At 37.8% G+C, this 27,996-nt stretch overlaps 1 protein-coding gene across 7 annotated transcripts in view; it reads left to right on the top strand.

The window, feature by feature from the left end:
* frya (furry homolog a (Drosophila)) overlaps positions 1-27,996 on the top strand; it is a 283,598-nt gene that overhangs the window by 178,088 nt on the left and 77,514 nt on the right. For all 7 annotated transcript variants that reach the window (XM_072262934.1, XM_072262933.1, XM_072262940.1 and 4 more), the window contains 10 exons: positions 208-318; positions 2,008-2,162; positions 6,040-6,139; positions 7,054-7,225; positions 8,295-8,551; positions 12,819-12,965; positions 16,177-16,345; positions 16,769-16,859; positions 18,893-18,978; positions 25,330-25,480. In XM_072262934.1, the coding sequence (XP_072119035.1) occupies positions 208-318; positions 2,008-2,162; positions 6,040-6,139; positions 7,054-7,225; positions 8,295-8,551; positions 12,819-12,965; positions 16,177-16,345; positions 16,769-16,859; positions 18,893-18,978; positions 25,330-25,480 (1,439 nt within the window). The remainder of the gene's footprint in view (positions 1-207; positions 319-2,007; positions 2,163-6,039; positions 6,140-7,053; positions 7,226-8,294; positions 8,552-12,818; positions 12,966-16,176; positions 16,346-16,768; positions 16,860-18,892; positions 18,979-25,329; positions 25,481-27,996) is intronic.

Below are 27,996 nucleotides of genomic sequence, written 5' to 3'. Positions count from 1 at the left end.
AAGTAAACATCCTCCAGTCTATATTTCCTGGGGCTTTCTATGGGATGTCTAATTAAGTATGCCAATTCCTCTTGGAGTTCTGTCACTCTTTTGTGAAGGAGAGAATGATGTTATTGAAATATCTAAATAAAACCTGAACTGTTGTAATTTTTTGTTGGATTTGTTGCATATTAAAATGCTTGTTCTGTTTCTTTTCCCTCCTTTTAGGCAATGTCAGCTGTGCTATGTTGTGGCCCCGTATTTGATAATGTAGGTCTCTCTCCGGATGGTTACCTTTATAAGTGGTTGGATAATATTTTGGCATGCCATGATCTACGGGTAAGGAAATTATCAGCACCAGAATCGGGTGATGATGAGGAAAGGGTTGTAAATAAAGAGGGCTTGAACAAGGATTGGATGCTGGAATCAGAGTTTGATTGTTAATGGGGGATGAAGCAACTGTGTTGCAAAAGGCAAGGCTTGAGGTTATTCAAGTTGTGAGAATGGTTGCTAATCAAGGATTGGATAAGTTGTCATGAGATATGATTGACAGATTGGGAATAGTTGTGTCAGAAGATGAAACTGGGAATTGTTGATAGTGGCAGGAACGTGTGGGCTGACTGGGGCATCATGTCTGGTCCCTTGGCTGATCTGTGATAATGAGGTATAGGCAAGGGTTTTGGAGTGGGTTCAGTGAGATTGCTCCTGTGGATTGGGATAGGGCTGCATTATGGCTAGGTAATTAAATTAGTAAGGGGAATCCAGCAGAGTCATGTTCCTTGCACTAACCTGGGGCTTCCTCAGGAGGTCCCTTTTAAGTGGCTCAGAAGCAAGTTTTGGAGAGCCATCCATGCACAACTAATTGTTCTGGCTGCAGTAGCCAGACATGTATTCTATCTAGTAAGTACCCAGCTTTTTCACTTCTGTAGAATTTAGATGAAATAACATATAAAACTGTAGTGCTGTGCTATTCAGCTTGTGTCAAAAGGAAGCATTTTAATTCATTTTAGTTAACCAGTGTTCCAAACCTTTGGATTTTTCCACTACTGTATTTGTATCTCTGTATTCAAAACTAATTTAATTAAGCATTAAGTGCAGATACTGTAAGCATGGAAATATTTTTTAATTTTCCTATTTAATATATTCAACATATTTAATAAATCCCAGTTTTTAGTTGCAAATACACAAGATATGTGTACCAGTCTTTTCATTAGTTGTGTTCATTTCTGGTTGCCCAGTTACAGGAAGAATGTTGTTGTTGTTGTTGTTCCTTTCTGCACCAGGCAGCAACCTTACCATTTCTTTAGCATTTTTGTCTGTTTTTTAATACGGCTGAGGCTGCTCAACCCAGCATGGATGGAAAGTGTGCAAGGAGACAGCCAGATTTGAACCCGGAACCACTTGTTTCAAAGTCTGGTGGGAATGCTACACCACCACCAGCTAGCAGGATGCAGGAGGATGTAGAGGTTTTGAAAAGGGCTTACCAGGATGCTGCATAACTTTGAGGGTCTTATCTATAAGGAGAGGTTGCACAAACTTGGATTGTTTCCACTGGAGCTTATAAAATTATGAGGGCATAGAAAGGCAGTTAGAATCTTTTTCCCAGGGTAGAACCGTCAAGTACTAGAGGACATCCATTTAAGATAAGAGGGAAATGTTCAAACAAGATGTGTGGGGCAAGTATTTTACTCAACGAGTGGTAGGTGCCTAAAGTGTGCTCCCTGGCGAATGGTGGAAGAAGATATGATGGTGACGTTTAAGGGGTTGTAGAATCATGAATATGCATGGTATGGAGTGAAATGGATCATGTACAGCCAGAAAAAAATTGATGTAGTTTGTCATTGTGTTTGATGCAAACATTGTGAGTCCATTCCTATGCTGTACATTTCTAATATTAAAAATAATCAAATGTCTTAATGTTTGACAGGTCAAAATAGTGTATAAAGGAATTTGATGTGACAACTTGTAACATGTACAGAGTAATAGCAGAACTTTCAGTTAGTAAGGAGTATTTATAATTTTTTTCAGGTCCATCAGCTTGGATGTGAAGTTGTGATATTATTGCTGGAACTAAATCCAGATCAAGTAAATCTTTTTAATTGGGCTGTAGATCGCTGCTATACAGGATCTCACCAGTTGGCTTCAGGGTGTTTCAAAGCAATTGCTACTGTATGTGGAAGCAGGTAATTAGTTTTTAGGCTTTATTCTGCATATAATACAGATACGATTAGATTTGATGTTTGTGATTCCTCATTTCTATCAAGACTTCTCTCAATGCTCTTAACACAAGTCAAGCCAAAACCAACTTACTTATAAAACAACTTCTACTTTCAGGATATGAGTTCAGTAATTCCTCTCTGAGGGGTTATAACATTTTAGAGGCATTTAGACAGACACGTGAACAGGCATGGAATAAAGGGATAAAGATCATGTGTAGGCAGATAAGATTAGTTAACATTGGCATGGCCAGCACAGACATCATAGACTATGTATAGTACCTGTGCTATATTGTTCTATGTTCTATGATGTGTGTCCAACACTAAAAGCAGATAGAATAGCAGTCTTTAGGAGGAAGATAGACAGAGGAAAATGAAGGGAATAGAATGATATAGATCTTGTGAGATTAATTAGATTGACATAATTGTTGGCACAGACATCATGGGCTGAACAGCGTGATCATGTGTTGTTCTACATTTGCATCCTGCCTTAAATAAATAGTTTAAAACAGCTCCCGGTGTGACAATAACTTAGCACTTTTGCATTCAATTTCCTAATAAATAATAACAATCTGATAACTTTCCTAAATTACACTCAAAATAAATGTAAAAGCTTCCTCTCACCCTAAATCTTTGCCCCCTAATTTTAAACTCCACTATCATGAGGAATAGATTATTACCGTCTACTTTATCTATGCCTCTCATAATTTTAAACACTTTTAAAATGTTGCCCCCCGCAACCTGTCCTACATTCCAAGGAATAAAGACTTAGACTGGCCAGCCTGTCCCTATAACTCATACTCTCTAGTCCTGTCAACATCATTGTAAATCTTTTCTGCATTCTCTTCAGTTTAACCACATTTTTCCTGTAACACAGTGATCAAAACTCTACACAGTACTCCAATGTGGCCTCTTCAACAATTTATACAACTACAACATAATGTCCTAACTCCTATACTCAAATTCATGACTGATGGCCTGTGTGCTAAACGCATTTTTCACCACCTCATCTATATGTGATGCCACTTTCAATTAACTATGTACTCCTAGGTCCTTCTGTTTCATCACATTCCCTAGTGCCCTAACATTTACAGCACAAAGTATGTCTTACACTGGTGTGACTCCGTAAAATGCATCACCTGTAACCTACCTGCATTGCAAGATGAAGGATCTCAGCCTGAAACGTCGATTGTTTATTCCCCTCCATAGATGCTGCTTGATTTGATGAGTTCCTCCAGCATTTTATATGGTGCTCTGGATTCCCAATATCTGCAGAATCTCTAGTGTTTTCTTTGAAGTCTCCTCCTCTCACATCATAGTCCATTTGCCAGGTCCTTGCCAACGCATTTACACTCTATCCCTTTGTGGTCTCCAAATATCTTTTTAAAGATTAGTGTCATAGCTTTACTTGTCACATGTTCAAACATAAATGCATCATTTGCGTCAAATCAAAACAGCGAGGATTGTGTTGGGCTTCCGGTGCCAATATAGCATGCCCACAATTCACTAATCCTAACTGTACATTTTTGGAATGTGGGAGGAAACCAGAGCACTTTTAGTCTTGTAGTTTCTACCTAACTTTCAGCTGTCAACAAATTTAACAACCACACCTTTAGTCCCTTTGTTGAGTGTTCATCACCAACAGTAGCACAACGTTTGTTACATTTTGCCAACTAGAACAAGACATATTAATGCTTGCTCTCTGTTTCCTGATCATCTGCTAATCTTCAGCCTTACTAACGATTCAAGTGATTGCAGAAGCAAGAATCTAGAGCAACACACAGTATGGTGGAGGAACGCAGCAGGTCAGGCATATGGGTCAACCTAAAATATCAACCGTCCATTCCCACCCCCACACCACCCCATAGCTGCTGCCTGATCCATTGAGATCTTCCAGTATTTTTGTGTTGCTTTTTCCATACTAGTATGTTATTTCCTACATTACAAGCTTTTCTTTTCAGCAAAAATGTTTAATACTGAACCATAATGAATGGTTTCTGGAACTCCTAGTGCATTCACTAGCAGTCCCAGTAGAAACAGCACATGTCATTTCTTCAAAGAATTTTAATAAATTAGTCAAGTATATTTTTCCTCTCACAAAATCACGCTGACTTTGGAGACAACAAAGATTTCAGATGTCGGAACCTAAAACAACAGACAGTATTCCAGACAATATCAATGGAGGAAACTTGATGATAATTGTTTTGGGTGGAGATCTGTCATTTGGACCAAATGATGGATCTCGACTCAAAACATTGACCAGCTACTTTCCTCCATAGATGTTGCCTGGCCCACTTATTTCCTCCAATATCTCGTGTTGCAGCACCCTGACTTTGCCTGATAACATTAAACTTTTTCTAAACACCCTTTTACCTTTTAGTAATAGCTTCTGATATTTATCCAATTATATATGTTAAGCTCGGTAATTTCCTGCTTTCTATTTCCTTTCTATTTTAAATAGTTTATTTCAACATTTGCTAATCTAATGGGGAATTTTCACTAAATCTAGGGAATTTGGGAAAATTAAAAACAATATATCAACTGTCTCACTGGACATTTCTTTTGACCTTAGAATCAGGATTTGGGTTTTTGTCACGTTGCAGTTCGAATAAACTGATCAATACTACTTGCCTGGTAATTTTCCCGAGTATCATCCTCCCTTAAAATTCCTCATTTTGAGTTAATTCAGGGATGTTACTTTGAGCTGTAGAGTTCTGTAGCGCAGAAACATGCCCTTCCAATCTAATCTGATTTTTTTATTAATCTCCACTAACCGCATTTGCCCATATTAAGACCACATCTATCTATGCTTATCTATTTAACTTTCTGTTTTGTGCCCTGTATAATACAGACACTTGTTTAATTCAGCTTCTATCAAATTATTTTCCATTATTAACATCCTAGAATAATTTTCTATAAGACCAACACTCACTTTGTTAATGGTTTTCTTTTTTGAATACTTGGAAACGTTTACAATCAACTCTTACATTTCTAGTTAGCTTTATCTCATATTTTTATTTATCTTTCCTTATAAATCTTGCCTTTTACTCTATCTATACTCTAATCTGTCTATGCAATAATAATGCTGTTTCTTTAAGTCTGAGGTGAGGGAGCCAGAGCTGTAAGTTTAGTAGAAGTGAAAATGAGGTTTAACTGGTGTCTGAGCCAATATAGTAGTCTGTCAAATTTATTCCCAGTTTGCCTTCATTCTTAATAATTAATTGATATAATAATTATGTATGGTGACATTAAGAATATATTTTTAGAGGTGGGAAAAAAGGATTTTAGTCTTAAGTGGGCAATATTAATTGCATGAAAACAAATTCAAGTTTATTGCGGTTCAACTGTTTACATGTATACTTCCAAATGATACAATATTCCTCCAGACCAAGGTCCAGAATACAGTACATATAACTCACACACAACACATAAAATAATATTACCACAAATAAGTTAACAAATATTAAAATATATTTCAGAAGATTGACATTTAGCATAAGGTGCATTTACAACACAAGTTAAAAAAAATAAACAGTATGATGCAACTGGTGCTTCATAAGTGATGAGACCTAGGTGGTGGCAGAGAGTTCAGTCGTCTCAAAGCCTGGGGAAAGAAGCCTTTCCATCCTAACAGTCCTTGTCCTAATGCTACAGTACCGCCTTCCTGATGATAGTGGTTCAAAGATCTGAGAAACAGCTCAGTTATAATTGACAATTATCAGAGTTGTTCAGTACGAAAAGAAATGATGGTTTTATTTATTAAGTTGGTGTGATTGAGGCTCTGTCTAACTGTAAGCTAACATCCATAAAATAAGTTGAGAAGTGTTTTAATTTCCCTTCACAGGAACTATCCATGTGATATAGTGACACTACTCAATCTGGTGCTTTTTAAAGCTTCTGATACGGACAGGGATATTTATGAAATCTCAATGCAGCTCCTACAGGTATGAAAGTGTGAAGTGTAGCAGAGTTTTGAATATTTTTATGGAAGCAAGTTATTCATTATCCGTTAAGGATTTCACCATGGTCCGTTTGTACACAATCGGTCAATTGATCATTCTCTAATTTACTTGTAAAGATCTTATTGATTTTTACACTGCACGGAAGTTTTTCTTACTTCATGTTAACTTATCTTGCCATTTCCTTGTTTCTATTTTTAGACTGCAGTATTTGTCATGTGACTATATCACAAACTTTAGTTTTGTTACATGCTTTTTAGAGTTTGTGGAATGACTGAAACAGCTGAGCCAGTGTCCATTTCCATTTTAATTAATTTGCCATTCATTTCTGGTGTAAGCCATATTGCATGACTCTTGTTAGTTTTCACATTGTAAATCTCAAGGCTTCCCCTTCCTGCATCATTTTCATCACGATCTGAATTTTCATCATCAGCAGGCAGATTAGTGCACTATTTGGAACTGTAACTTTTCATCTTTATCTCTTCCCTGTGCAGTCCATTTATTTCTGTCTGCCTGACATGGTCTTTGTATTGTCCTACTTGTTGCATTCTCTACAAGTCTTGACTTTAAATTTGCATTGGTTTGGTGTATGTGAGTCCCTGCCACAACAGTAACACAATTTGACAAGCCAGGCCAGTATGTCTAAGTGTTCCAATTTTGCTCATACTCACTTTCATTCTTCATCAGCTTAAGTGCTTCACCATGTTTGGAATATCATGTAAAATACTGAGTCTGATCGTAATGTTGCAGATCAACCTGTTTTGGTCCAAGATTATTAAAAGCAATATACAGTATATTCTAACATGAAATCTGGATTCTAACAAATACTATGTTTATTATTGTTTGACATTCAGTTAAATTTTATAGTAATGTTTGACTTTTCAATGTATTGTTTTCAGATTCTGGAAGCAAAACTATTCCTGTACTCTAAAAAAGTAGCTGAGCAGAAAGCTGATAGTATTCTGTTTGGAACACATGGACCATTACCTCATCTTTATTCTGTGTCATTGTCCCAGCTGTCAAATGAATTGGCAAGAATGTATCCTGAGCTCACTCTTCCTATGTTTTCAGGTATTTCCTAACACATTAAATATGTGATAACAGTAATTCTCTGAGCAGACGTTGATTCTCTAAGCAGGGATTGTTTTTTAAATTCTATTTTAGAATGAGCACACAGGGAAAAGAATAGCTTGTTACTTGAAATACAAAACTCTTTAGATGTAGGAAAAGTCATTTGGTATCCGAAGTGGCCAGTTCTTGTGTAAAAGCAAAGAATACTAGGGGCATTTAGAAGCTCAGCCAGCATCTTTGGGAGTGAGGACAAGGTTGGTTTTTCAAATTAATGAACTTTTTTGTTGAGGGTTTTCATCCTAGAATGTTGGCTCCATTTCCTTCTCCATGGATGCTGCATGGCCTGCTATGTATTTCTATCATCTTTATTTTTCCAAATTTACAGCATTTGAGTGTTTTGCTTTCAGCCTCTTCAAGTATTGTATAATCTTCTGATCCATGCATGTCTCATTGATATTTGGGTGTCACATTTTAATACCATTCCACATTAATTTCCTGTTCAGAATGAGAAAATGATGGCTACAGAAACACAAGAGGTTCACAAATATAAAGATAAATAGGGTTCAGTATACGTTTCCATACATGACAAGATTTCCAATAGCTTCTGTTAGCAGCCAATTCCGCAATTGGAAGGTCTTTCACAAACTATCTAAAGCCAAGCATTTAAGTAGTTTCGAAAAAAAAATTGTAACACCAGAAAACACTCATCACAGTAGTTCTTACAAATATGGTTTCCTGTTTTTAAGCTTTACTACTTTAACCTAGAGGCCAGCGAAACAATATTATTATTTTAAAATTGTTCTCTTTCAACAACTTGAGTACTGCAAGTTAATTACATTTAATATTTCTTGTTAATATATTTGGACTTCCTTACAGACATTAACCTGAAAGTAACTGAGTTTTATTGTAAAAAAAATTGTAATATAATATTTTTTAAAATAACAGGAATTTGTGTCTTTATATTACCCATTTTCAAGCTGTTTTACACTGATGGGATTTCTGGTACTACTGGTATACTTTTTTACAAATACTGAGGAATCACAATGTTTGTTTACATCTCTTTGGGCAGAGATTAGCCAAAGATTTCCAACTACCCATCCAAATGGACGCCAAATAATGCTTACATATCTTTTGCCATGGCTTCGCAATATTGAGCTTGTGGATGGTGGACTTCTTCCTATAACATCAAACCCACAAACTCCTGACGAAGAAGCCAACTATAAGGAGGAGCAAATGATTGAAGAGTATGGACTGAAAGGAAATGGCTGGGGTTCACCACAAGCCACTTCTCTGGTTTTAAATAATCTCATGTATATGACTGCCAAGGTAATTTTTAATTTTCCTTCCTACAAATGTAATCAATTTAATCTCATTTCCTGTACTTTTGAAGTGATTTTAATTATGATGATAATTACCAGTAAAATCTGACATATTTTCATTTTCTTTTTTTCTTTAATAAAACAGGGTGAGGAGTAAATTTTCAATGTATCATGCTGATATAAAAATGTTGCATTCTAGATACTGTTACTCAAACTTACAAAAATAAATAATAACAAATAGGTTCCATTAGCTGACCATATTTTTAGTTGATTAGTGTCAATTTACCCTTAGACAATTGAAAGTCGTCTGCAAGTTTAAAATATTCGAGCATTTATAATTCACCTTGAATTTCTGTTGTATATTCTGTCCTATATAATCTGAAATATTATTATATTGATATACTTTAATTGAGATTAGCATCAAGTCTATTCATGTTGCAAATGTTGCAATAAATTGATTTTTTTCACAAAACTTAAAGCACACCCTATACTCAGAAAGATGTTTGTTAAAAAGCAAATTGCTGAGTCCCAGTTAATCTTTTTTAAACAAAGTAAGCATTATTTAACCTAAGCAGTTTCCAATACCATTACAATTCCTTCAATAGTGCAATAGACTTGCAATCATGAGGCAAGCCATTGTCAAGTGTTCAATTTGCTGTGAGAATAAGTTTGTTAATTCTGTATGCATTAATTAAGCTATGTAGCATTCCTACTGCAGCAAGCACAATAAGCCTGCTGTACTGTCCCAATTTAAAATTTGCTTGATAACACACCCAGTGTATATGACTTTCTGAGATTTTGATAATAGATAATTAGGATATCTCAATAACACCTTTACCAATGTGATTGTCCGTGATTTGGATTTCTCTTTGATAACATCACAGGTAATTAACTTTTAATTGCCACTGTTAGTTCTTCAGATCAATTCATAATTCATGATGGATCACTCCTGGACAACTTACTCCTTTTGTCTGACTTCGTTATGAGCCTATAATATAATCATTAAACAGCCATGTATGTCTGTACTTCCAAATGTCAGTTAAGGCTGTTTAAAAGATCGTATAATGTCATTTCCAGTGCACGAGTGTAAAGGAGAACAAAATAATTGTTACTCCAGATCTGATGCAACATACAAATAAACACAATAAGGTAAAGAACACAATGGTTAAAAAACACAGTAAATATAAATAAAAAGGATAGCTTATATACATTGATTATTTTTCCTCTATAAAGTGATGCTAGGTACAGGAATATCTGTACATAAGGTGACAATTATGAACTAGTTTACAAGTTTGTTTGCTCCAATTTGCAATATGAACCTATGGATCATTTCTGTCCCTTTCCATAACTATTTTAAAACTAATAGAACTGGTCCCAAAGTGCTCCCACACTGTCAACTTGCCCCATCTTCTTTTGCAAGAGTAGGTTGAGCTTTGCCCTTTCTCTGGTAGGGCCCACTGTATATTGCCCAAAGAAACTGTCCAAAATGCATTTAACAAATTCCACTCCATCTAAATACTTAATGGTATGGCAGTTCCAGTCCATACTAGTAAAGTTAAAATAGTTTACTATGATAACTGTCTTATTCTAATTCTGCAAAATCTCCTTGCATATTTGTTCTTCTAATTCACATTGATTATTTGGGGGGCCAACAGTACAATCCTAACAATATGATCATCCTGTTCTTATTTCACAATTATGTCTGTAAAATCTTACTAGATGGTCCTTCGGTAATTTCATCTCTATGGCTGTGACATACCTCTTTATACAACACCTGATCCTCTGTTTTCTCTGTCTCTATCCCACCTAATGCAGATGTACCCCAGTCACCTCTTTTACATTCCCTTCTAGTGGTGCTGCAGTGTTCTTAAACCTTAAGTCTACCTGTTCCTTTAGTACTACTTCAATTTATAAAGCCATACTTTGCACCAGTCAGTTGTTTTATTTCTGTTGTTGTATTTATTGTTATTATTGTATATACTGTTTACTTCGCACGAGCAAGAAATTTCATTGCACTCTGCGTATATGAACAATGAACAAACTTGAATCTATTCTGTCCACAAAAAGCAGAATTAATTCATTCTGGCTAATTACGACCCATTAGTCTATAGCTGGTCATCACCAAAGTGATGGCAGATGTTGCTAAGACTGCAGTTGTGTGTTATATATGTGTTCTATATACACTGACATTAACAGCAGGTATTGCTAGGATTGCTCAGTTCTAGGCCTCACTAAAGTCTTGATCCAAAGCATGAGATGTGAAGTTAGAGTGAAGTGACTGCCCTTGTCATCAATGTAGCATTCAACTGAGTATGATTTCAAGGAGCCATGAAGTCAATGAACATCAGGAGGAAAACACTCAATAGCTGGGAGTCATATTTTGTAGAACAGAAGATGTGGTTTCTCAGAGTCAATTTCCAATCCCAGGATATCACCATAAAGTTTGAAATAGAAATGGCTGCTAATGTTTCCACACTTTCAATTCTATTTGCAACTCTTCACAAGGTGAAGTAGTCTATCCCTAAATGCAGAAACATTTGAATAATATTCAGGCACAGTCTGATTTGTGGTTAGTGACATTCAGACCATGAAAAAGCCAAAAAATAGAATCAAGATACCTACCCTTAGCATTCATATGTATATATTTCATGTTTCATTCATTTTTCATTAATTCATATGCAATGGAATTATTATTAATGTGCTATGAGTCACAATTGACCAGAAACTCAACTGGAATTGCGACATAAGTGCTATGAATGCATGAGCATCTCAGAGACTGGATATCTTACAGGGAAACCTCTTGACAACCCATATCTTTTCCACCATTGATAAGTAAGAAGTCAAGACCAAGATGGAATACTCTCTACATGTGTATATGATCCAATAATCTCAATATCCATCCAGGAAAAAGCAGTTTGTTACATTTAAGATTCCACGTATACCATCTACAGCCGATGCCTACCCAGGCCACTCTGGTAGCACTTTTCAAACCTGTGATCTCTAGCACCAGAAAGGACAAGAGCAGCATGAGAACCTCACCGTCTGAAGGATTTTCTCTAAAGCGCATGCTGTTCTACCTTTGCATTTCGTCATCGTCTCTCAGTCTCATTTCTAAGACTCTCTATCCACCCCCACCTTCCCTAGGATGGACAATATATGCTGGCTTTGCCAATGACCACCTCTATCACTGTTTGATTTTCCCATCACCACCTCCTTCTCCAAGTCCAGTTTGCAGTAAGTGGTTAACTCAGTGGAAAAGATCATTGCCTGTCAGCTACTGACATTAAAGGATCTGTTCATCACCAAAGTGAAGAAAAGAGCTGAAAAAATTACTACTGACTCCACCCACCCTAACAGTCACCTATTCATCAAATTGCCATCAGGGAGATGATACAAGTCCATCACCACCAGGACTACATGTCTGTTCTGAAGCTTCTTTCCTGTAACTATCCAGTTTCTCAACAAAATTTTGCCCTAATTGTCTCTGTACGATATCCATTAAATGGCCTTTCCTGCTATCCTTGTTCTGTTGATAATTATTGAGTCTGTTCATAAGTTGACATTTCTGCATGTGACTGTTCTGTTATTTGTTGATTGCTCATGGCTGTTTGTGTTATTATCTTGCAAATTGTTGGTTGCTATTGTGTTCGTTGTTATTTGTGTTGTCCTGTGTAGGATCCTAACTTTGAATTTTTTTTATGATTTTTAGTAGTAATCCTGCATTTTGTTGTTATTTCTTTCTTTAAAACCATTCATAATTTTGAAGACTTCTACCAGGTGCCTCGGGACATTATAATCTAACTTGTTTGGTAGAAAACTGGCAGGTTTTTGTAATTTGTCCATTTTACACACTGTACAGTTTTACTTTACAAAAGATGAAGATTGAATCAAGAAACTTAAGATGCTAAGTATTTCCACAGTGTTCTGTTATTGCTTTAAATTAAATAAGAATATTCAAAGCCTCCATAATCATCTCCTCTCATTGAGTTTTTTTTAGTGAGAACTTTTACAACACTTCTACTCTACCACTGTAACTTTATTACATATGCATCAGAAATCGTGTTTTATCTGTCTATGTTTCTTAAGTCTCTTTCATCTCTTTCAGAATGGAAAAGTTAATTTTGCAAGGTGTTACATCGTTATGAACAGTTATGGTAATCAAACTGGGAGAAAGAAAAAAAATTAAATGTCAATTGATGACGTTCAGCAGTTTCCTCACAAATAGGTTCTGAGAATTGAAACAAAATTATCTTTTTATTTGTTTCATTTTTAAGTATGGAGATGAGGTTCCTGGATCAGAGATGGAAAATGCCTGGAATGCACTAGTAGACAATGAAAAATGGAGCAATAATCTCAGGATTGCCCTGCAATTTTTGATCAGTCTTTGTGGAGTTAGCAGTGACACACCTCTTCTGCTGTATGTGAGTAGCTATAACCAGCAAGATATATCTACTTAAACAATTAGGCATGCTAATTAATTGCTGAATAGCAAATAATATCTTTGCCAACAATAATGCATTAATTTTGGATTTTGGACATCCTCTGAGCCTATCCTTTCACCTCATTTTCACTGAATACCCCAACCCTCCTCTCTCCTCTGATCCCTCCATCCTCTACACTTCCCAGACCTTTTCATCGGCTCTTTCTATGTTTCATTGACAGCTGCATTGGTGCTGCTTCCTGCACACATGCTGAGCTTCTCAATTTCATCAACTTTGCCTCCAGTTTACATCCTGCCATCGAATTTACTTGCTCCATCTCTGACTCCTCCCTGTCTCCATTTCTGGAAACGGGCTATCATGTTTTACAAACCTATTGACTCTCACAATTATCTTGACTCTACCTCCTTCCACCCTGTCACTTGAAAAAATAGCATGTTCCCTATTCTCAGTTCTTCAATCCCTGCCACACCTGTTCTCAGGATAAGGTTTTCCATTCTAGAACATCTGAGATATTTTTTTTAAAAGAACGGGGTTTTCTTTCAATCACCATTGATGCCGCTCTCACTCACACCTCTTCCATTTCCTGCACATCTTACCTCATCTCATCTACCCACCGGGATAAGGTTCCCCTTGACCTTACCTACCAACCCATGAGCCTTTGTATCTAGCACATTGTTCTCTGTAATTTTTGCTATTCTGTTGATCCTACTATCTTTCCCTCTACCACCCCCCACCACTGCTTTCAATAGTGACTCCCTGTCCACTCAACCCTCTCTGTTGATCATTCACGCACTTATCCCTGCAAGTATGACAAGTGTTACACCTGCCCTATGCCTTCTCCCTTGCCACTATTCAGAGCCCCAAACAGTCCTTCTAGGTGAGGCAACACTTCACCTGCGAGTCCATCAGGATCATCTATTGTATCCAGTACTCCAGGTGCAGCCTCCTCTACATTTGTGAAACCCAACACAGACTCTCAATAAGCTTGAACTATTATGTCAAGTTTGCCAGACATATCAAGTGTCAGAAATGGAGACTTGGTGTCTACTGAATTTCTTGGCCAAATGTGACCCTCAATGTTTTGGTCACAGTATCCTTCTGAGGACATATCAAGATCTCCTGGTCCACAGTCCATGGAAATATTTGCTTAGATTGTTTCCTAAGGCTGACATATGTATAAATGTTGATTCTTGATGATGCTACTGAGCGTGAACTAAGCCTTGGGTTTGGATTTTTAGCTGGTGTCTCTACACGTGGTAATCTAGATACCTCCTGTTGTGACAGAGAAAACTACGCCACACAAAAGTGTAGTAACTGGGGAATATAAAACTCTTCATTGAACAGAATAGATCTTTCCGAGAATCTCTTGACACAATATTATATACTTTTTTAAAACACAAAGATGACAAAACACAGGAAATAATTACTACAGTTTCAATGGTTATACACAACAAGTTAGCTTTAACATTTTAGATACAAATAAATAACTTTGCAGAATTGCACATTTTCAACAGTAGCACATCCAACTAGCAGAACCAGCTTAAATATTCAATTACTAATAGCCAGTCCAAGAACTTTTAAGCACAAATTTAAGACAGCTAAATATACCTCTTTTGTTATAGTGTTGATGACTGGCTCCCTGCACATATAACTAGGCAGAATATTAAGTGACAAAACAGAATTGTCTTAAGTTGTGCATTAAGTGACTTTTAACAATATGCTGATGAGGAGATGACCACTTAATGCCTTTCTTGAAGGTTTTTCCTCCTGAAGTTTCCAATTACCACCAATAAACATGAACATTCATCATTGTCTTTTGCATAGATTCAGGATACAGGATCAGAATATCCTACACCCAATGGCTGTTTTCCACAGTCTTAGTATCAGTTGAAGTTAAATTATGAACAGGTTTTATTTTCTGAAGACTGGTTCTGCAGTCTCTTGTACTTCATTTCTGAATCAGAATCCAGTTTATTATCACTGTTTTATATGGTGAGTTATAAGGTGCGATGGGAATAAAACACTTTTGCCTCTTTCATTTCCTCCGTCTCCACCACATCTGTTCTCAGGTTGAGGCTTTATATTCTAGAACATCTAGGTATCCTCTGTTTTCAAAGAACTGGGGATTCCTTTCCACCACCATTGATTCTGCTCTTACCCCACCCCAACTCCTCCATTTCCTGCATTTGTCCCATCACAACAGGGAGAGAGTTCCTCTTGTCCTTACCTACCAGTCCATCAGTTGCCATATTCAGCACATCATTTCTCACTACTTCTGCCATCTCCAAAGACTTCCTCGTCCACTCGTCCATGGCTTTCTGTCCTCTCCTAGCAGATTACCCTTTCTCCAGCCCTGTATCTCTCTCACCAATTCATTTCCCAGCTCTTTACTTCACCTTTCCCCCTCCCCCCAATTTCACCTATCACTTTATGTTTCTTCCTCCCCTCCCCCCACCTTCTTACTCTAACTCCTCACCTTTTTTTTCTGCACTCTTGCTGAAGGGTTTTGTCCCAAAACATCAACTGTACTCCTTTCCATAGATGCTGCCTGGCCTGCTGAGTTCCTCCAGCGTTTTGTGTGTATTGCCGGGCAGATTTTCTCTTGTTTGTGATTCCTTCTTCTTCTGCCTTTATCTCTTCCACCCATCCCCTACCTGCTTTTTACTTCATCCTTCCAACCTACCTCTCACCTGCTGTCACCCATTGGCTGTCCGCTTCCACTTTTTCCCTTTTCCCCATCTTATTCTGACTTATTCCTTTCCTTTTCCTGTCCTGATGAAGGATCTTGGTCTGAAACTTTGACTGTTTATTCCCCTCCACAAATGCTACTTGACTTACTGAGTTCCTCCAGCATTTTGTGTGTTGCTGAATACTTTTCTCTTACTCAGTCCCTCTTAAGTATCCTCTCACCACCCTCCCAACAATCCAACCCCTACCCACCCATCCGTAAATGTATACTTCCTCTTCCATTGACAATTGTGACTCCATTTACGAAGGCTCAAGTATCTGAAGTAATAAAAGAGCCCTGTTTGACAGAGAATTTGGGATAATTTCAGATTTGATCATCAAGTCTGTCTTGAGTTGGTGTCAATGCCGTCTTTACAAATCGATAAAAATGTAATCAAAACTTTACTATGTAACACAAGGCATAAAAGTTATTGTTTTTTAATATGAATCCATTATATTTCAGATAAAGAAAGTAGTAATCTTCCTGTGTCGTAACAACACTATTCAGACAATGGATGAATTGTTGTTTGAGATGCAACAGACAGACCCTGTGAATCCTGTTGTCTTGCACTGTGATAATCCACCCTTCTATCGCTTTGCTGCTAGTAACAAGGCTTCCACGGCTGCATCAGGTGAGTTTTTTTTATAGATTTTTGTGTACTTCAGTGTCTTGGAAAGAGGCTGACTGTATTTGAAATCATATCAAACCTTGTTCATAGATAATGTTTCAACCTTTAGAACGGAAGGTTTTGTGTTCAAGCATTACTCCAGAGACTTAAAAGCCTAATCCGTCATTTGCTCCATGTGACTGTTGCTCTCATCTCACCATTTCTGAAGGGTAAAACATTTTGGTTGCTGATTTATGTTTAGAATCTAACGTTATTTTTGGAAATGTTGTCTTGAATGTTAGCTTAAGACATGCTATTTTAAATACTGAAATTTTTGCAAATCCATCAACAAGTCTAATATGAGTCAGTGTGATCTTGCTAGATTCTTAAAGTATTATTAAGTAACATGTATGTTATTGTTGTGATTTTTTTTTGTTGTTGTTGCAGGAACCACATCTAGCACCAACACACTTGTTGCTGGACAAGAAAGCTTCCCAGAAATAGATGAGGGACGGGTGATGAAAGAAACTGATGAGAGGTTTGTAGGATATCTTACTCAATGCTAATTGTTGGAGTATAGTGTTTCTTTGTTAAGATTCATCTAACCAACAAATACAGTATATACCAGAATAGCTTTATTTTCAGGAAAATGTGCCCTACAAAAAATATAATAGACAATCTAAACACTATATCCTGATTTAAGGTTTTAGTTGAAGCTTGTTCAGTGTGTTAATTGGAAAGGGTGTGTGACATGGAGGTAAAGAATCCTTGGTATTAACTTCTATAAAATATAGTTTCAGTTCCTAATATTATATATTATACTGAATAGGCAACTTTGTGGTAGCTATATCATACCATCAATTGCCGCCCCTGGAAGAGGAAAAATTTCAAAGTAAATTTATTATCAAGTACAGTACATATGTTTCACTATATACAACCCTGATATTCGATCTCTTGCAGACATACTTAGTAAGTCCAAGAAATGTAATAGAATCAATGATAAATTGCACCCAGTAGGATGGACAAACAACCAATGTGCAAAAGACAACAAACTGTGGAAATACAAAAAAAAAGAAATAATAATAATAAAGTAAACAATAAATATCAAGAATATGAGATAAAGAGTTCTTGAAAGTGAGTCCATAGGTTGTGGGAATATTTCAATAATGGGGCAAGTGAGATTGAGTGAAGTTATCCCCACTGGCTCAAGAGCTTAATGGTTGAGGGGTAATAACTGTACCTGAACCTGCTGGTGTGGGTCCTGAGGCTCTGAGACCTTCTTTCTGATGGCAGCAGCAAGGAGAGAGCATGGCCTGGTTGGTGCAGGTCTTTGATGGATGCTGCTTTCCTGCAACATTGCTCTGTGTAGGTGTGCTCAATGGTGGGGAGGGCTTTATCCATGACAGACTATGTTGTATCCCCTACTTTTTGTAGGATTTTCCATTCAAGGGCATTGGGGTTTCTATACCAGACTGTGATGCAACCAGTCAATATACCTTCCACCACACATTTATGGAAGTTTGTCAAAGATTTAGATGTCATGTCAAATCTTTGCAAACTTTTAAGGAAGTAGAGATGCTAACATGCTTTCTTTGTAATCACATTTACATGCTGGGCCCAGGACAGATCCTCTGAAATGATAACACTGAGGAATTTAAAGTTACTGACTGTCTCCACCTCTGGTTCCCCATTGAAGACTAGCTCATGGGACTCCAGTTTCCTCCTCCTGAAGTCAATAATCAACTCCTTGGTCTTGTTGACATTGAGTGAGAGGTTGTTGTTGTAGCACCACTCAACCAGATTTTCAATCTCCCTCCTATATGCTGATTCATCACCACTTTTGATTCACCCAATGACAGTAGTGTTGTCAGTAAGCTTGAATTTGTGCTTAGCCTCACAGTCATAAGTCTAATGCAAGTAGAGCAGGGGGTTAAGCACACAGACTTCTGGTGCACCTGTGCTGATGGAGATTATGGAGGAGATGTTATTGCCAATCTAAATTGACTGTAGTCTGCAGGTGAGGAAATCGAGGATCCAATTGCACAATGAGGTATTGAGGCCAAAGTCCTAAAGCTTACTGATTAGTTCTGGGGGTATGATAGTATTGAAAGTTGAGTTGTAGTTGATAAAGAACATCCTGATGTATGCACCTTTGCTGTCCAGATGTTTCAGGATTGAGTGAAGAAGCAGAAAAAAGATTCCTAAACTAAGATCATAAACAGTATTTATTTAGAGATACTGCACAGTAATCAGCCCTTGCAGCCCAAAGAGTACGTGTCACCCAATTACACCCATGTAACCAATTAACCTACTAACCCATATGTTTTTGGTATGTGGGAGTAAACGAAAGCGCCCAAAGGAAACCCACGCAGTCACAGGGAGAATATACTAATACCTTATAGACAGCTGCAGAATTGGATTGAGTCAGTGGCACTGTAATAGTTACACTCACCACTATGCAACCACGCCATCTTATTTGATCCAATGAAAACTGGGATTTTCTTATTATATAATAAAACATAACTTTTCCTTCTGAGAATGCTTTTTATGACATTTTGACATTTTCTGAAGGTTCAGCAATGTTGTAATAAGAGCACATTCTCGTCTTGAGTCAAGGTACAGCAATAGCTCTGGTGGTTCCTATGATGATGAGAAAGGTAAGTTCAATTCTTCATTTTAATTTCTAATAAAGTTCATGTTATCTGCAATTGACAGTGAGATAAATGGGTTGCTTTTCCTGCAATATTTTGTACAAAGTAAATGTTCAAACTTAATTAATTAATGAAATCTGTGTTCTGTACATCAAGGTTGAATACAAACGTAAGTATTGCTTGCTAATCATTATGTAGCTTAAGAAAATGCTCCCTCCTGACTGTTGCATTATATACGTATTTACACGCAAGAATATATTTTGGGACAGACCATTATACATGGTGATACTAGGGATTTAATAAAGGCTGAGGAATTCTATAGATTTTGATGCAGTCTCCATTAATCAAGCATGCACTTCAGCAGGTTGAATTTGTAAAAATAAATTATAGGACCATAAGATAGAGGAGCAAAATTAGACTATTTGGCCTATTGAGTCTGCTCTGCCATTCAATCATGGTTGATCCTTTTTCTCCTCCTCCTCAACCCCATTTCCTGGCCTTCTCCCCGTAACCTTTCAATCCAAGTTCAACCAAGATCCTATCAATCTCTGCCTTAAATACATCCAACGACCTGACCTCCACAGCTGCATGTAGCATCAAATTCCACAAATTCACCACCCTCTGGCTAACAAGATTTCTCCACATCTGTGTTTTGAATGGACACCCTTTTATCCTGAGGCTGTGCCATCTTGTTTTAGACTCTCCCACCATGGGAAACATCCTTTCCACATCTACTATGTCTAGTCCTTTCAATATTCAAAAGGTTTCAATGAGATCCACCCTCATTGTTCTGAATTCCAGAGAGTACAGACCCAGAGCCATCAAACATTCCTCGTATGATAGCCCTTTCATTCCTGGAATCATCCTTGTGAACCTCCTCTGGACCCTCTCCAACACCAGCACATCTGTTCTAATATTCAAGGTGAGGCCTCTCCAGTGCCTCTTCAGCATCACATCCCTGCTCTTGTATTCTAGACCTCTTGAAATGAATGCTAACATGGCATTTGCCTTCCTCACCACCAACTCAACCTGAAAGTTAACCTTTAGGGTGTTCTGCACAAAGACTCCCAAGTCCCTTTGCGTCTCAGATTTATTGGATTTTCTGCCCTTTTAGAAAATAGTCCACTCATTTATTTCTACTACCAAAGTGCATGACCATGCATTTTCCAACATTATATTTCATTTGCCACTTACTTGCCCATTCTCCTAATCTGTCCTTCTGCATCCTACCTGTTTCTTCAACACTACCACCAGTCTTCGTATCATCTGCAAACTTGGCAACAAAGCTATCTACTTCATCATCTAAATCATTTATATAGAGCATAAAAAGAACTGGTCCCAACACCAACCCCTGCAGAACACCACTAGTCACTGGAAGCCAACTAGACAAGGATCCTTTTATTCCTATTTGCTGCTTTCTTCCAATCAGCCAATGCTCTAACTATGTTAGGAACTTTCCGGTAATACCACAGGCTCTTAACTTGGTAAGCAGCCTCATATGTAGCACCTTGTCAAAGGCCTTCTGAAAATCCAAATATACAACATCCACTAAATCCCCTTTATCTATCCTACTTGTAATCTCCTTAAAGAAGTCCAACAGGTTTGTCAGGTAAGATTTTCCCTGAAGGAAACCAAGCTAACTTTGTCCTATATTGTCCTGTGTCACCAAATGCTCCATCACCTCGTCCTTAACAATTGACTCAGGTAACATCTTCCCAACCACTGAGGTAAGGCTAACTGGTCTATAATTTCCTTTCTGCTGCCTTCCTCCTTTCTTAAAGAGTGGAGTGACATTTGCAATTTTCCAATCCTCTAGCACCATGCCAGAGTCCAATGATTTTTGAAAGATCATTTCTAATGCTGCCACTGTCTCTAATGCTATCTCTTTCAGAATCCTAGGGTGCAGTTCATCTGGTCCGAGTGACTTATGTACTTTTAGGTCTTTCAGCTTTTTGAGCACCTTCTCTCTTGTAATAATAACTGCACCCACTTCTCTTCCTTTACACACTTTTAGTTGCTCTCTGTAGGTTTTTAAAAACTTCCCAATCTTCTGTCTTTCCACTAATTTTTGCTTTATTGTATGCCCTCTTTTTTTGTTTTTACAGTAGTTTTGATTTCCCTTGTCAGCCACAGTTGTACTATTTTGCCATTTGAGTATTTCTTCATTTTTGGAATACACATGTCCTGCACCTTCCTCATTCTTCCCAGAAATGCACGCCATTACTGCTGTGCTGACATCCTGCCAGCAGCTCCTTCCAATTTACTTTGGCCAACTCCTCTCTCATAGCACTGTAATTTCCCTTACTCCACTGAAATACTGCTACATCAGACTTTACTTTCCCCCTATGAAATTTCAAGCTGAGCTCAATCATATTGTGATCACTGGTTCCTAAGGGTTCTTTTACCTTAAGCTCCCTAATTGCCTCCAGTTCATTACGTAATACCCAATCCAGTATAGCTGATCCCCTAGTAGGCTCAATGACAAACTGCTCTAAAAAGCTATCTCTTAGGCATTCAACAAACTCACTCTCTTGAGGTCCATTACCAACCTGATTTTCCCAATCGACCTGCGTGTTAAAATCTCCCATGACTACCATAACATTGCCCTTTTGACACACCTTTTCTATTTCCTGTTGTAATCTGTGGTCCACCTCCCAGCCACTGTTGGGAGGCCTGTGTATAACTGCTGTCAGGGTCCTTTTACCCTTGCAGTTTCTTCACTCAACCCGCAAGGATTCAACATCTTCCGACCCTATGTCACATCTTTCTACTGATTTGATGCCATTCTTTACCAGTAGAGCCACACCATCCCCTCTGCCTACCTTCCTATCCCTCTGATGCAAGGTGCAACTTTGGGCATTCAACTCCCAACTACAACCATCCTTCAGCCACAATTCAGTTATGGCCACAACATCATACCTGGCAATCTGTAATAGTGCAACAAGATCATTCACTTTATTTCTTTTACTATGCACATTTAGATACACACCTTGAGTACCGTATTTGCTATCCTTTCTGATTCTGCATCCCTAATGTATTGATACTCGGCCTGTTGGCTGCAACTATGTCCCATCACCTGCCTGCCCTTCCTGACAGTCTGACTGCACGCTATCTTTACTTTTTTACCATCTGTTCTTTCCTGAGTCCCTTCACTCCAGTTCCCAACTCCCTGCCAAATCAACTTAAACCATCCCCAACAGCTCTAAAAAACCTGCCCACAAAAATATTGATCTCCCTTGGGTTCAGGTGCAACCCATCACTTTCAAACAGGTCATCCCTCCCCCAGAAGAGATCCCAATGATCCAAGAATCCGAAGCCCTGCCCCCTGCACCACCTTTCAGCCACGCATTTATCTACCAAATCATCCTGTTTCTACCCACACTAGCACGTGGCACAGGCAGCAATCCAGAAATTACTACCCAGGAGGGCCTGCTTCTCAGTTTTCTACCTAGCTCACTAAAATCTCTTTTCAGGATCTCTTTGCCTTTCCTTCCTATGTCATTAGTACCAAGACAAGAATGTGACTCTCATCACATGGAATTTATGAACAAAACGATTAACATACCTTCCATTAAATCCAAAACAAAGATTCAGACCTGCACAGTTGCTGCCTAATATTTCTGTTATGTTAGGAATAAACAGTTTAATTTTTCAATGGTTAGATGAACTCTGCGCCTATTGAGCAGTAGCCAATATAACTTGAAAATGAGAAAATGACATTTTTGATGATCCAAGGAACCAAATTTGAAAGTCTCCACTTCAGATGATTGTAGAATAGAAATGACAGGTTATAATTAAATATCCAGATGAGGATAATTCACTAATTCCTGATTGAGTTATAAAGTTATTCTTCAAAATTTGATTACATGGTTGTCAAGTCTATACAAGCTATGCACTATGCTCAAGTACTTATTTTTCATTTCCATGTTTGCTTCAGTTTTCTAAATTATGTATTATATTAAGTTGGTAACATATTCACATCTATTCCAATTTATGCATGGGTGGCAAGTGAGAGTTAATGTTGCAGGCTTTTTAAACATAAAAGTTCTTCAAAACACAAAAACACACGTTGAAGCCCTCCATCAGTATGATCCAAGGCCAACTTGGGACCAGATCTGTCATATACATGTGATAGAAAGCATTGTGCATATTAGAACTAATAATCTTGGGCATTGCATACATGTTCATACACAGACCACATGATCAGTGTTACCCTTGTAATCTCCCACCATGGTAAAAGGTGGACAATTACAGAGAAAGATTGGAATGGTGAAAAATCAGGGAGGTTTGGAAAAAAAGAGCCAGTATAGAAACTGAGGAAAGTAAAGACAGGGTTGGTTTGCAGAGATAATTGAGCTAAAAAGATTAAGGTATGGGGTAAAGATTATCAGGGAAAGATTGGATGAAGGTAATCAACTGAATGGGGCAGGAAGATGATGGGTGAAGATGGGTAGAAGTTTGATGGAAAAGTGAAAGACCAAAGGACATTGGAAAATCAGAGGAAGTAAATGGTATCTGATTGCAGGGGCAATGGGGCAACTTGAGAGGGAATTGACAATGTAGCTTGCTTGTCACTGATTAACTATCCTGAAGAAATTTCATTACTTTCATAATTCCTTACAACAAAGTAGGAGGCCAAACTCAATAATTTCCCAATAACCTATTCCATAACCCATCCACCTATATCCTACACTAATTTATAGTAGCTGGGGTAGAATTTTACAAAGCAGGCACATTTATGTTTTAGATATTAATTAAGCAGTTTATAAGAACAGTTTTTTTATTACAATGAAGTATTTAATTCTTCTGTGACCATTGAATGAGGTCAGGGGAGGGATTTGCTTTGTGGATGATATGAATGCCCTTTGCAAGTAGCCACTTCCTGAGCATTCATTGTGGTATTACTCAGTCCTTTACCAACAATATCAATAAAATCCCCATTGACCAGAAGCTCTACAGCCCCATGGCAATGGCAATCAGATAGATGTCATGACAATCAGAGCATATGGTTATGGATTTTTGTCAAATATTAGCAGTTGCCTGCAATAATTCAGGATTATATGTGTTGGAGACACAATTACTTTTTAGAGATATAGTACGGAATAGGCTCTTCCAGCCCTTCAAGCTGCACCACCAAGCAACTCTCAACAACCCCAATTTAACCCCAATCTAATCACTGGTTAATTTACAATGACCAATTACCTTGCATCTTTGGACAATGGGAGGACGCTGCAGGACCCGGAGAAAACCCACACATTCCACAGGGAGTACGTACCTACTCCTTACAGACAACACTGAAATTGAACTCCAAACTCCGATGCCCCCGGCTGCAATAGCATCACACTAACTGCTCTGCTGCCGTGGTGCCCGTGTTGGAGGTCAGTTCATATGAGGACCACCATCTATGTCCTTGCTACAGGTCATTGCATTCATAACTTCCAAGCTTGCCCACTGCCAGTGCAGAAGTACTGAACACCGACACATCTGATCTCCTGCTGCACTAGTGAACCCACAACAATCCATTGGCAGTTCTAGATCATCCTAATCTGAGGGGGCATCTGGCCACTCAGATTTACACCATGGTTACCATATGTAGCCTAATCACATTCATTTGAAAGGGGTCACTCAGCATATTCTGAAACATTAGTGAAGGTTAGTTTTTTGTTTATTATTATTTTATGATTTCTTTCAAATTACTTAAAGTAGTTATGATCATCAGAGACCTATGAGGGCAGTTGAAAAGATTTTTCGGTAGGCCATCAGTATGGCCCATGAAGGGTGTAGGGCCTTAGATTCCACCTTCTGAGGGCTAGTCACCATTCATAGACTATTCCATAGCTGGAGGTCCAGGAGCAGGTTGACAGCTACTGATCTGCAAAAGGTAAGTAGACCTGTTGGACTGGCACAGTAATCACCTGTGTGATTTATGTCTATATTTTTATTGCTTACAGCTGTCTATAATCTTCAAATTTGTAACTAGAGTGACAATTGTTATTTTATAGAATAAACAAAATTATCATGAGGCCTCTATTATTATTTCAATTGTGTAAAAGACTTTACTTAATAAAGGTCAATAAGTTTTATGTTCAAAGCTGAGAGCTCTTCACCCACTACCTGTGGCCAGCGTAAGTAATTTTCCATTATGAGTTAATTGCAAGCAAGCAAGCATTTGCCATATTAACTATTCATGCTAAAGTCAATACCTGTCCCCAGTATGTGATAAGAAAGCTGTGTATTGAGTATATGAGTATTAAACTATTGAAATGGCAAGTATTGATAAAGAAGGAGTTGCCTTCAACCAAGATCTTTAACACTTTACTGGTATTAACTCAGTATTGCTCTGTCTACAATCTTCAGGTGATCCATTGCCTCCATATGCTAGCTGGTTGATGAAGACTATTGAGGCTAATTCACCACAACCCCTGCCAATGCCTGTTAATGGGGGTTGCTGGGCCCCACTTGTGGATTATCTTCCTGAAACAATAACACCTCGTGGGCCACTTCACAGGTAAGGAGTAGCTTTCAAAATGATCCATACTAATAAAGAATTTTAATTATATAGAACAAATGTAGCTACTATGGGGGGGATAGTGTAGTAATAGAACAAGTGCCTGGCTGATGATGTATGATTAATCCTCTGAAACAAGTGCAAGGATTAACATGAATGTCGTCCAAACTGCATTATTAAGGCTGCAGAGTAAAGTTTTGCCTTAGCAGTTTAAAAGTGTCATTTGAATCTAGCATGCACTATTAAAGCCATCCAACACTTCTCCAAAGTGGTTTAAGAATTGATATGAATGATTATAGCAGCAAATGTGAATAGTTCAAACAGGCATGATGCAACATGAGCAAGTTTCCACTATCCTCATAGAACTAAGGGGTTCTTCAAAGCAGTTATTACAAGGTCTGTGGGAGAAAATAGTTCAGGAAGCAATCTCTAGCCTCAAATATGTACAATCCACACTTTCTTCATTGCTCCCCTTATACAAATAAACAAGATAGGAGTAAGCTATTCAGCCCCTTCATAGGTCATCTTACTAGTAATCCTAAAATCCCATTGTTCCCATCTGTTCTGTCATTCAGGATTTAGAAGTCTAAAGTTCACTGAAATTCAGTAGGGTCACATATTTCACAACTTACACACACTGCAATGTCAGGCATATAACCCAAACATGTTGAACAAACTTTTCTAAAACAATCTTTTTTATTGTAAGTGAAGCTATTCATAATTGCCAGCAACATTGGCAAGCTGGACATAAGGAGAAAATACCTCTGTATTGCTATACTCCATGGAAGAGACAGTATAGTCTATGTTACAACAGAGTTTGTGCCCATTGGCAAGCTGAAAACAATTTCCTTGTAGTTCTAATCCTCTGAAATGTATTTATCTCCTCGAATGTCTTTGGGTTCACATTTCTCAAAGATGTAAGCTTTCAACTCACATCTCCCTTCTTTGTGGCTTTCTGCATTCAAATGACCTAAGAGCCTCACCCTGACCGGGGAATGGTGCAAAAGTCAGAAGAGAATGAAAATGGAAGTACACAGTCATTCACTTTTAATCTCAGGTGCATGCATGCCACATAGTCAGAATTAACCTAGGGATGGGGTCTGCTCATGGAGATATTCTGACTATGAGTGGTATTCCACCAGGAGACAAGGTGGCTTTGCTCGATCTGTCCACTTTCTGTGTGACAACAGATTACACGGATTGCTTACTTCAGGGAAGTAATAATGGCTGGGAAGTGACAACCAGAATTCCATCAGGGTAATCGTTTTCGTGCCACTCTGCTGGTTTCTTTGCTGTTGACTTTTAGCTATGCAGTCAAGAAAACTGTTCCTCATAATGAGAGTATGCAGAATAAAGAGGTAGATCCCTTGAAGGCCACCTCCACTGCAAGTCAGCAAGTCTGTACAAGCATGTATCTAAAAAGGATTGTGAGATGGTGGCTAGAGCTACTGCAATTTCCACCCTGATTTACTCCTGTAATATTTGATCCATTTCACTTGGTGTGGGTTCCTTTTCTACTGCTAACCTGTTAAGTACCTGTTTAATTTTATCCTGTACAATGCCACTAATGCTTTCTACTTTAGTGTGACATCCTTCACCTGGTGAAGATAGATTCAAAAATATCATTACCCTCACCCTGCCCATCACCTCCACAGAAAGTTTATTTTATCATTTCTAATAAACTATAAACTTTTTAGTTTTTTCCAATGTATTATTTATATGGGAGATTTGAATTCACATTTATGTCATCTATTTTTATTTTTTCTTTCCCTTAATCATTGTTTTAATATCTTCTCCAAAATTGTCCATATTCATCTGGTGTCTCAAGTGTAGTGTAAAGTCTTGGCTTTGCCATTAGATATGTTTTTTCCAGTTTCCTTGTAATCTTTAAAACTTTAGCTATCCTGGAAGATTTCACTGAAAAGACAAATGCTCAAATATGATAAGAACAGAAACATAGCTGATAATTTTATGGAATCTGAAGCAACAATGGATTTTCTTCTTTGTGAAATATGGATTTCTGAAATACTAAATGACCTCCAAAGTACAATCATAGGAAATATTGATGTGTATTTTTCAAATGTGTATGGCTGAGAATATTTTCTAGGATACACTGAAAATTTGTATTTTTATTCTACTTTTAAATGTAAGTTGATATTCCTTTTCAAGCACATAAAACAACCAGTGAGATACTTTCTCTTTAAACAGTTTAGAAGCTCATTTGGGAAGAGTTGCATTGTACTGATTTCATAGTGTGCATTACATAAAATAAATTTCATTCAGTACAATTATCCAAAAGATAAAAATCAAAAAACTGCACTTACCGGAATTCAAAGACAAACTGTTGGCAACATTCAGTACATCAGGTACAACTTCTGAAGAAAGGCTGTGATGTTTCTAACTCTGCTTCTTTTTCCACAGATGGTACCTAACCAGTTGAGTGTTGCTAACATTTCTGCTTTATTATCCAACAGATGAAACAGAGCCACTAAGCCTAGCAATTGTTCACACCAGTA

Source organism: Mobula birostris, chromosome 7 (genome assembly GCF_030028105.1).
Source record: "Mobula birostris isolate sMobBir1 chromosome 7, sMobBir1.hap1, whole genome shotgun sequence".
Taxonomy (NCBI): domain Eukaryota; kingdom Metazoa; phylum Chordata; class Chondrichthyes; order Myliobatiformes; family Myliobatidae; genus Mobula; species Mobula birostris.
Note: the sequence above shows the minus strand (reverse complement) of the source record. Positions and strands in the feature narration are given on the sequence as shown.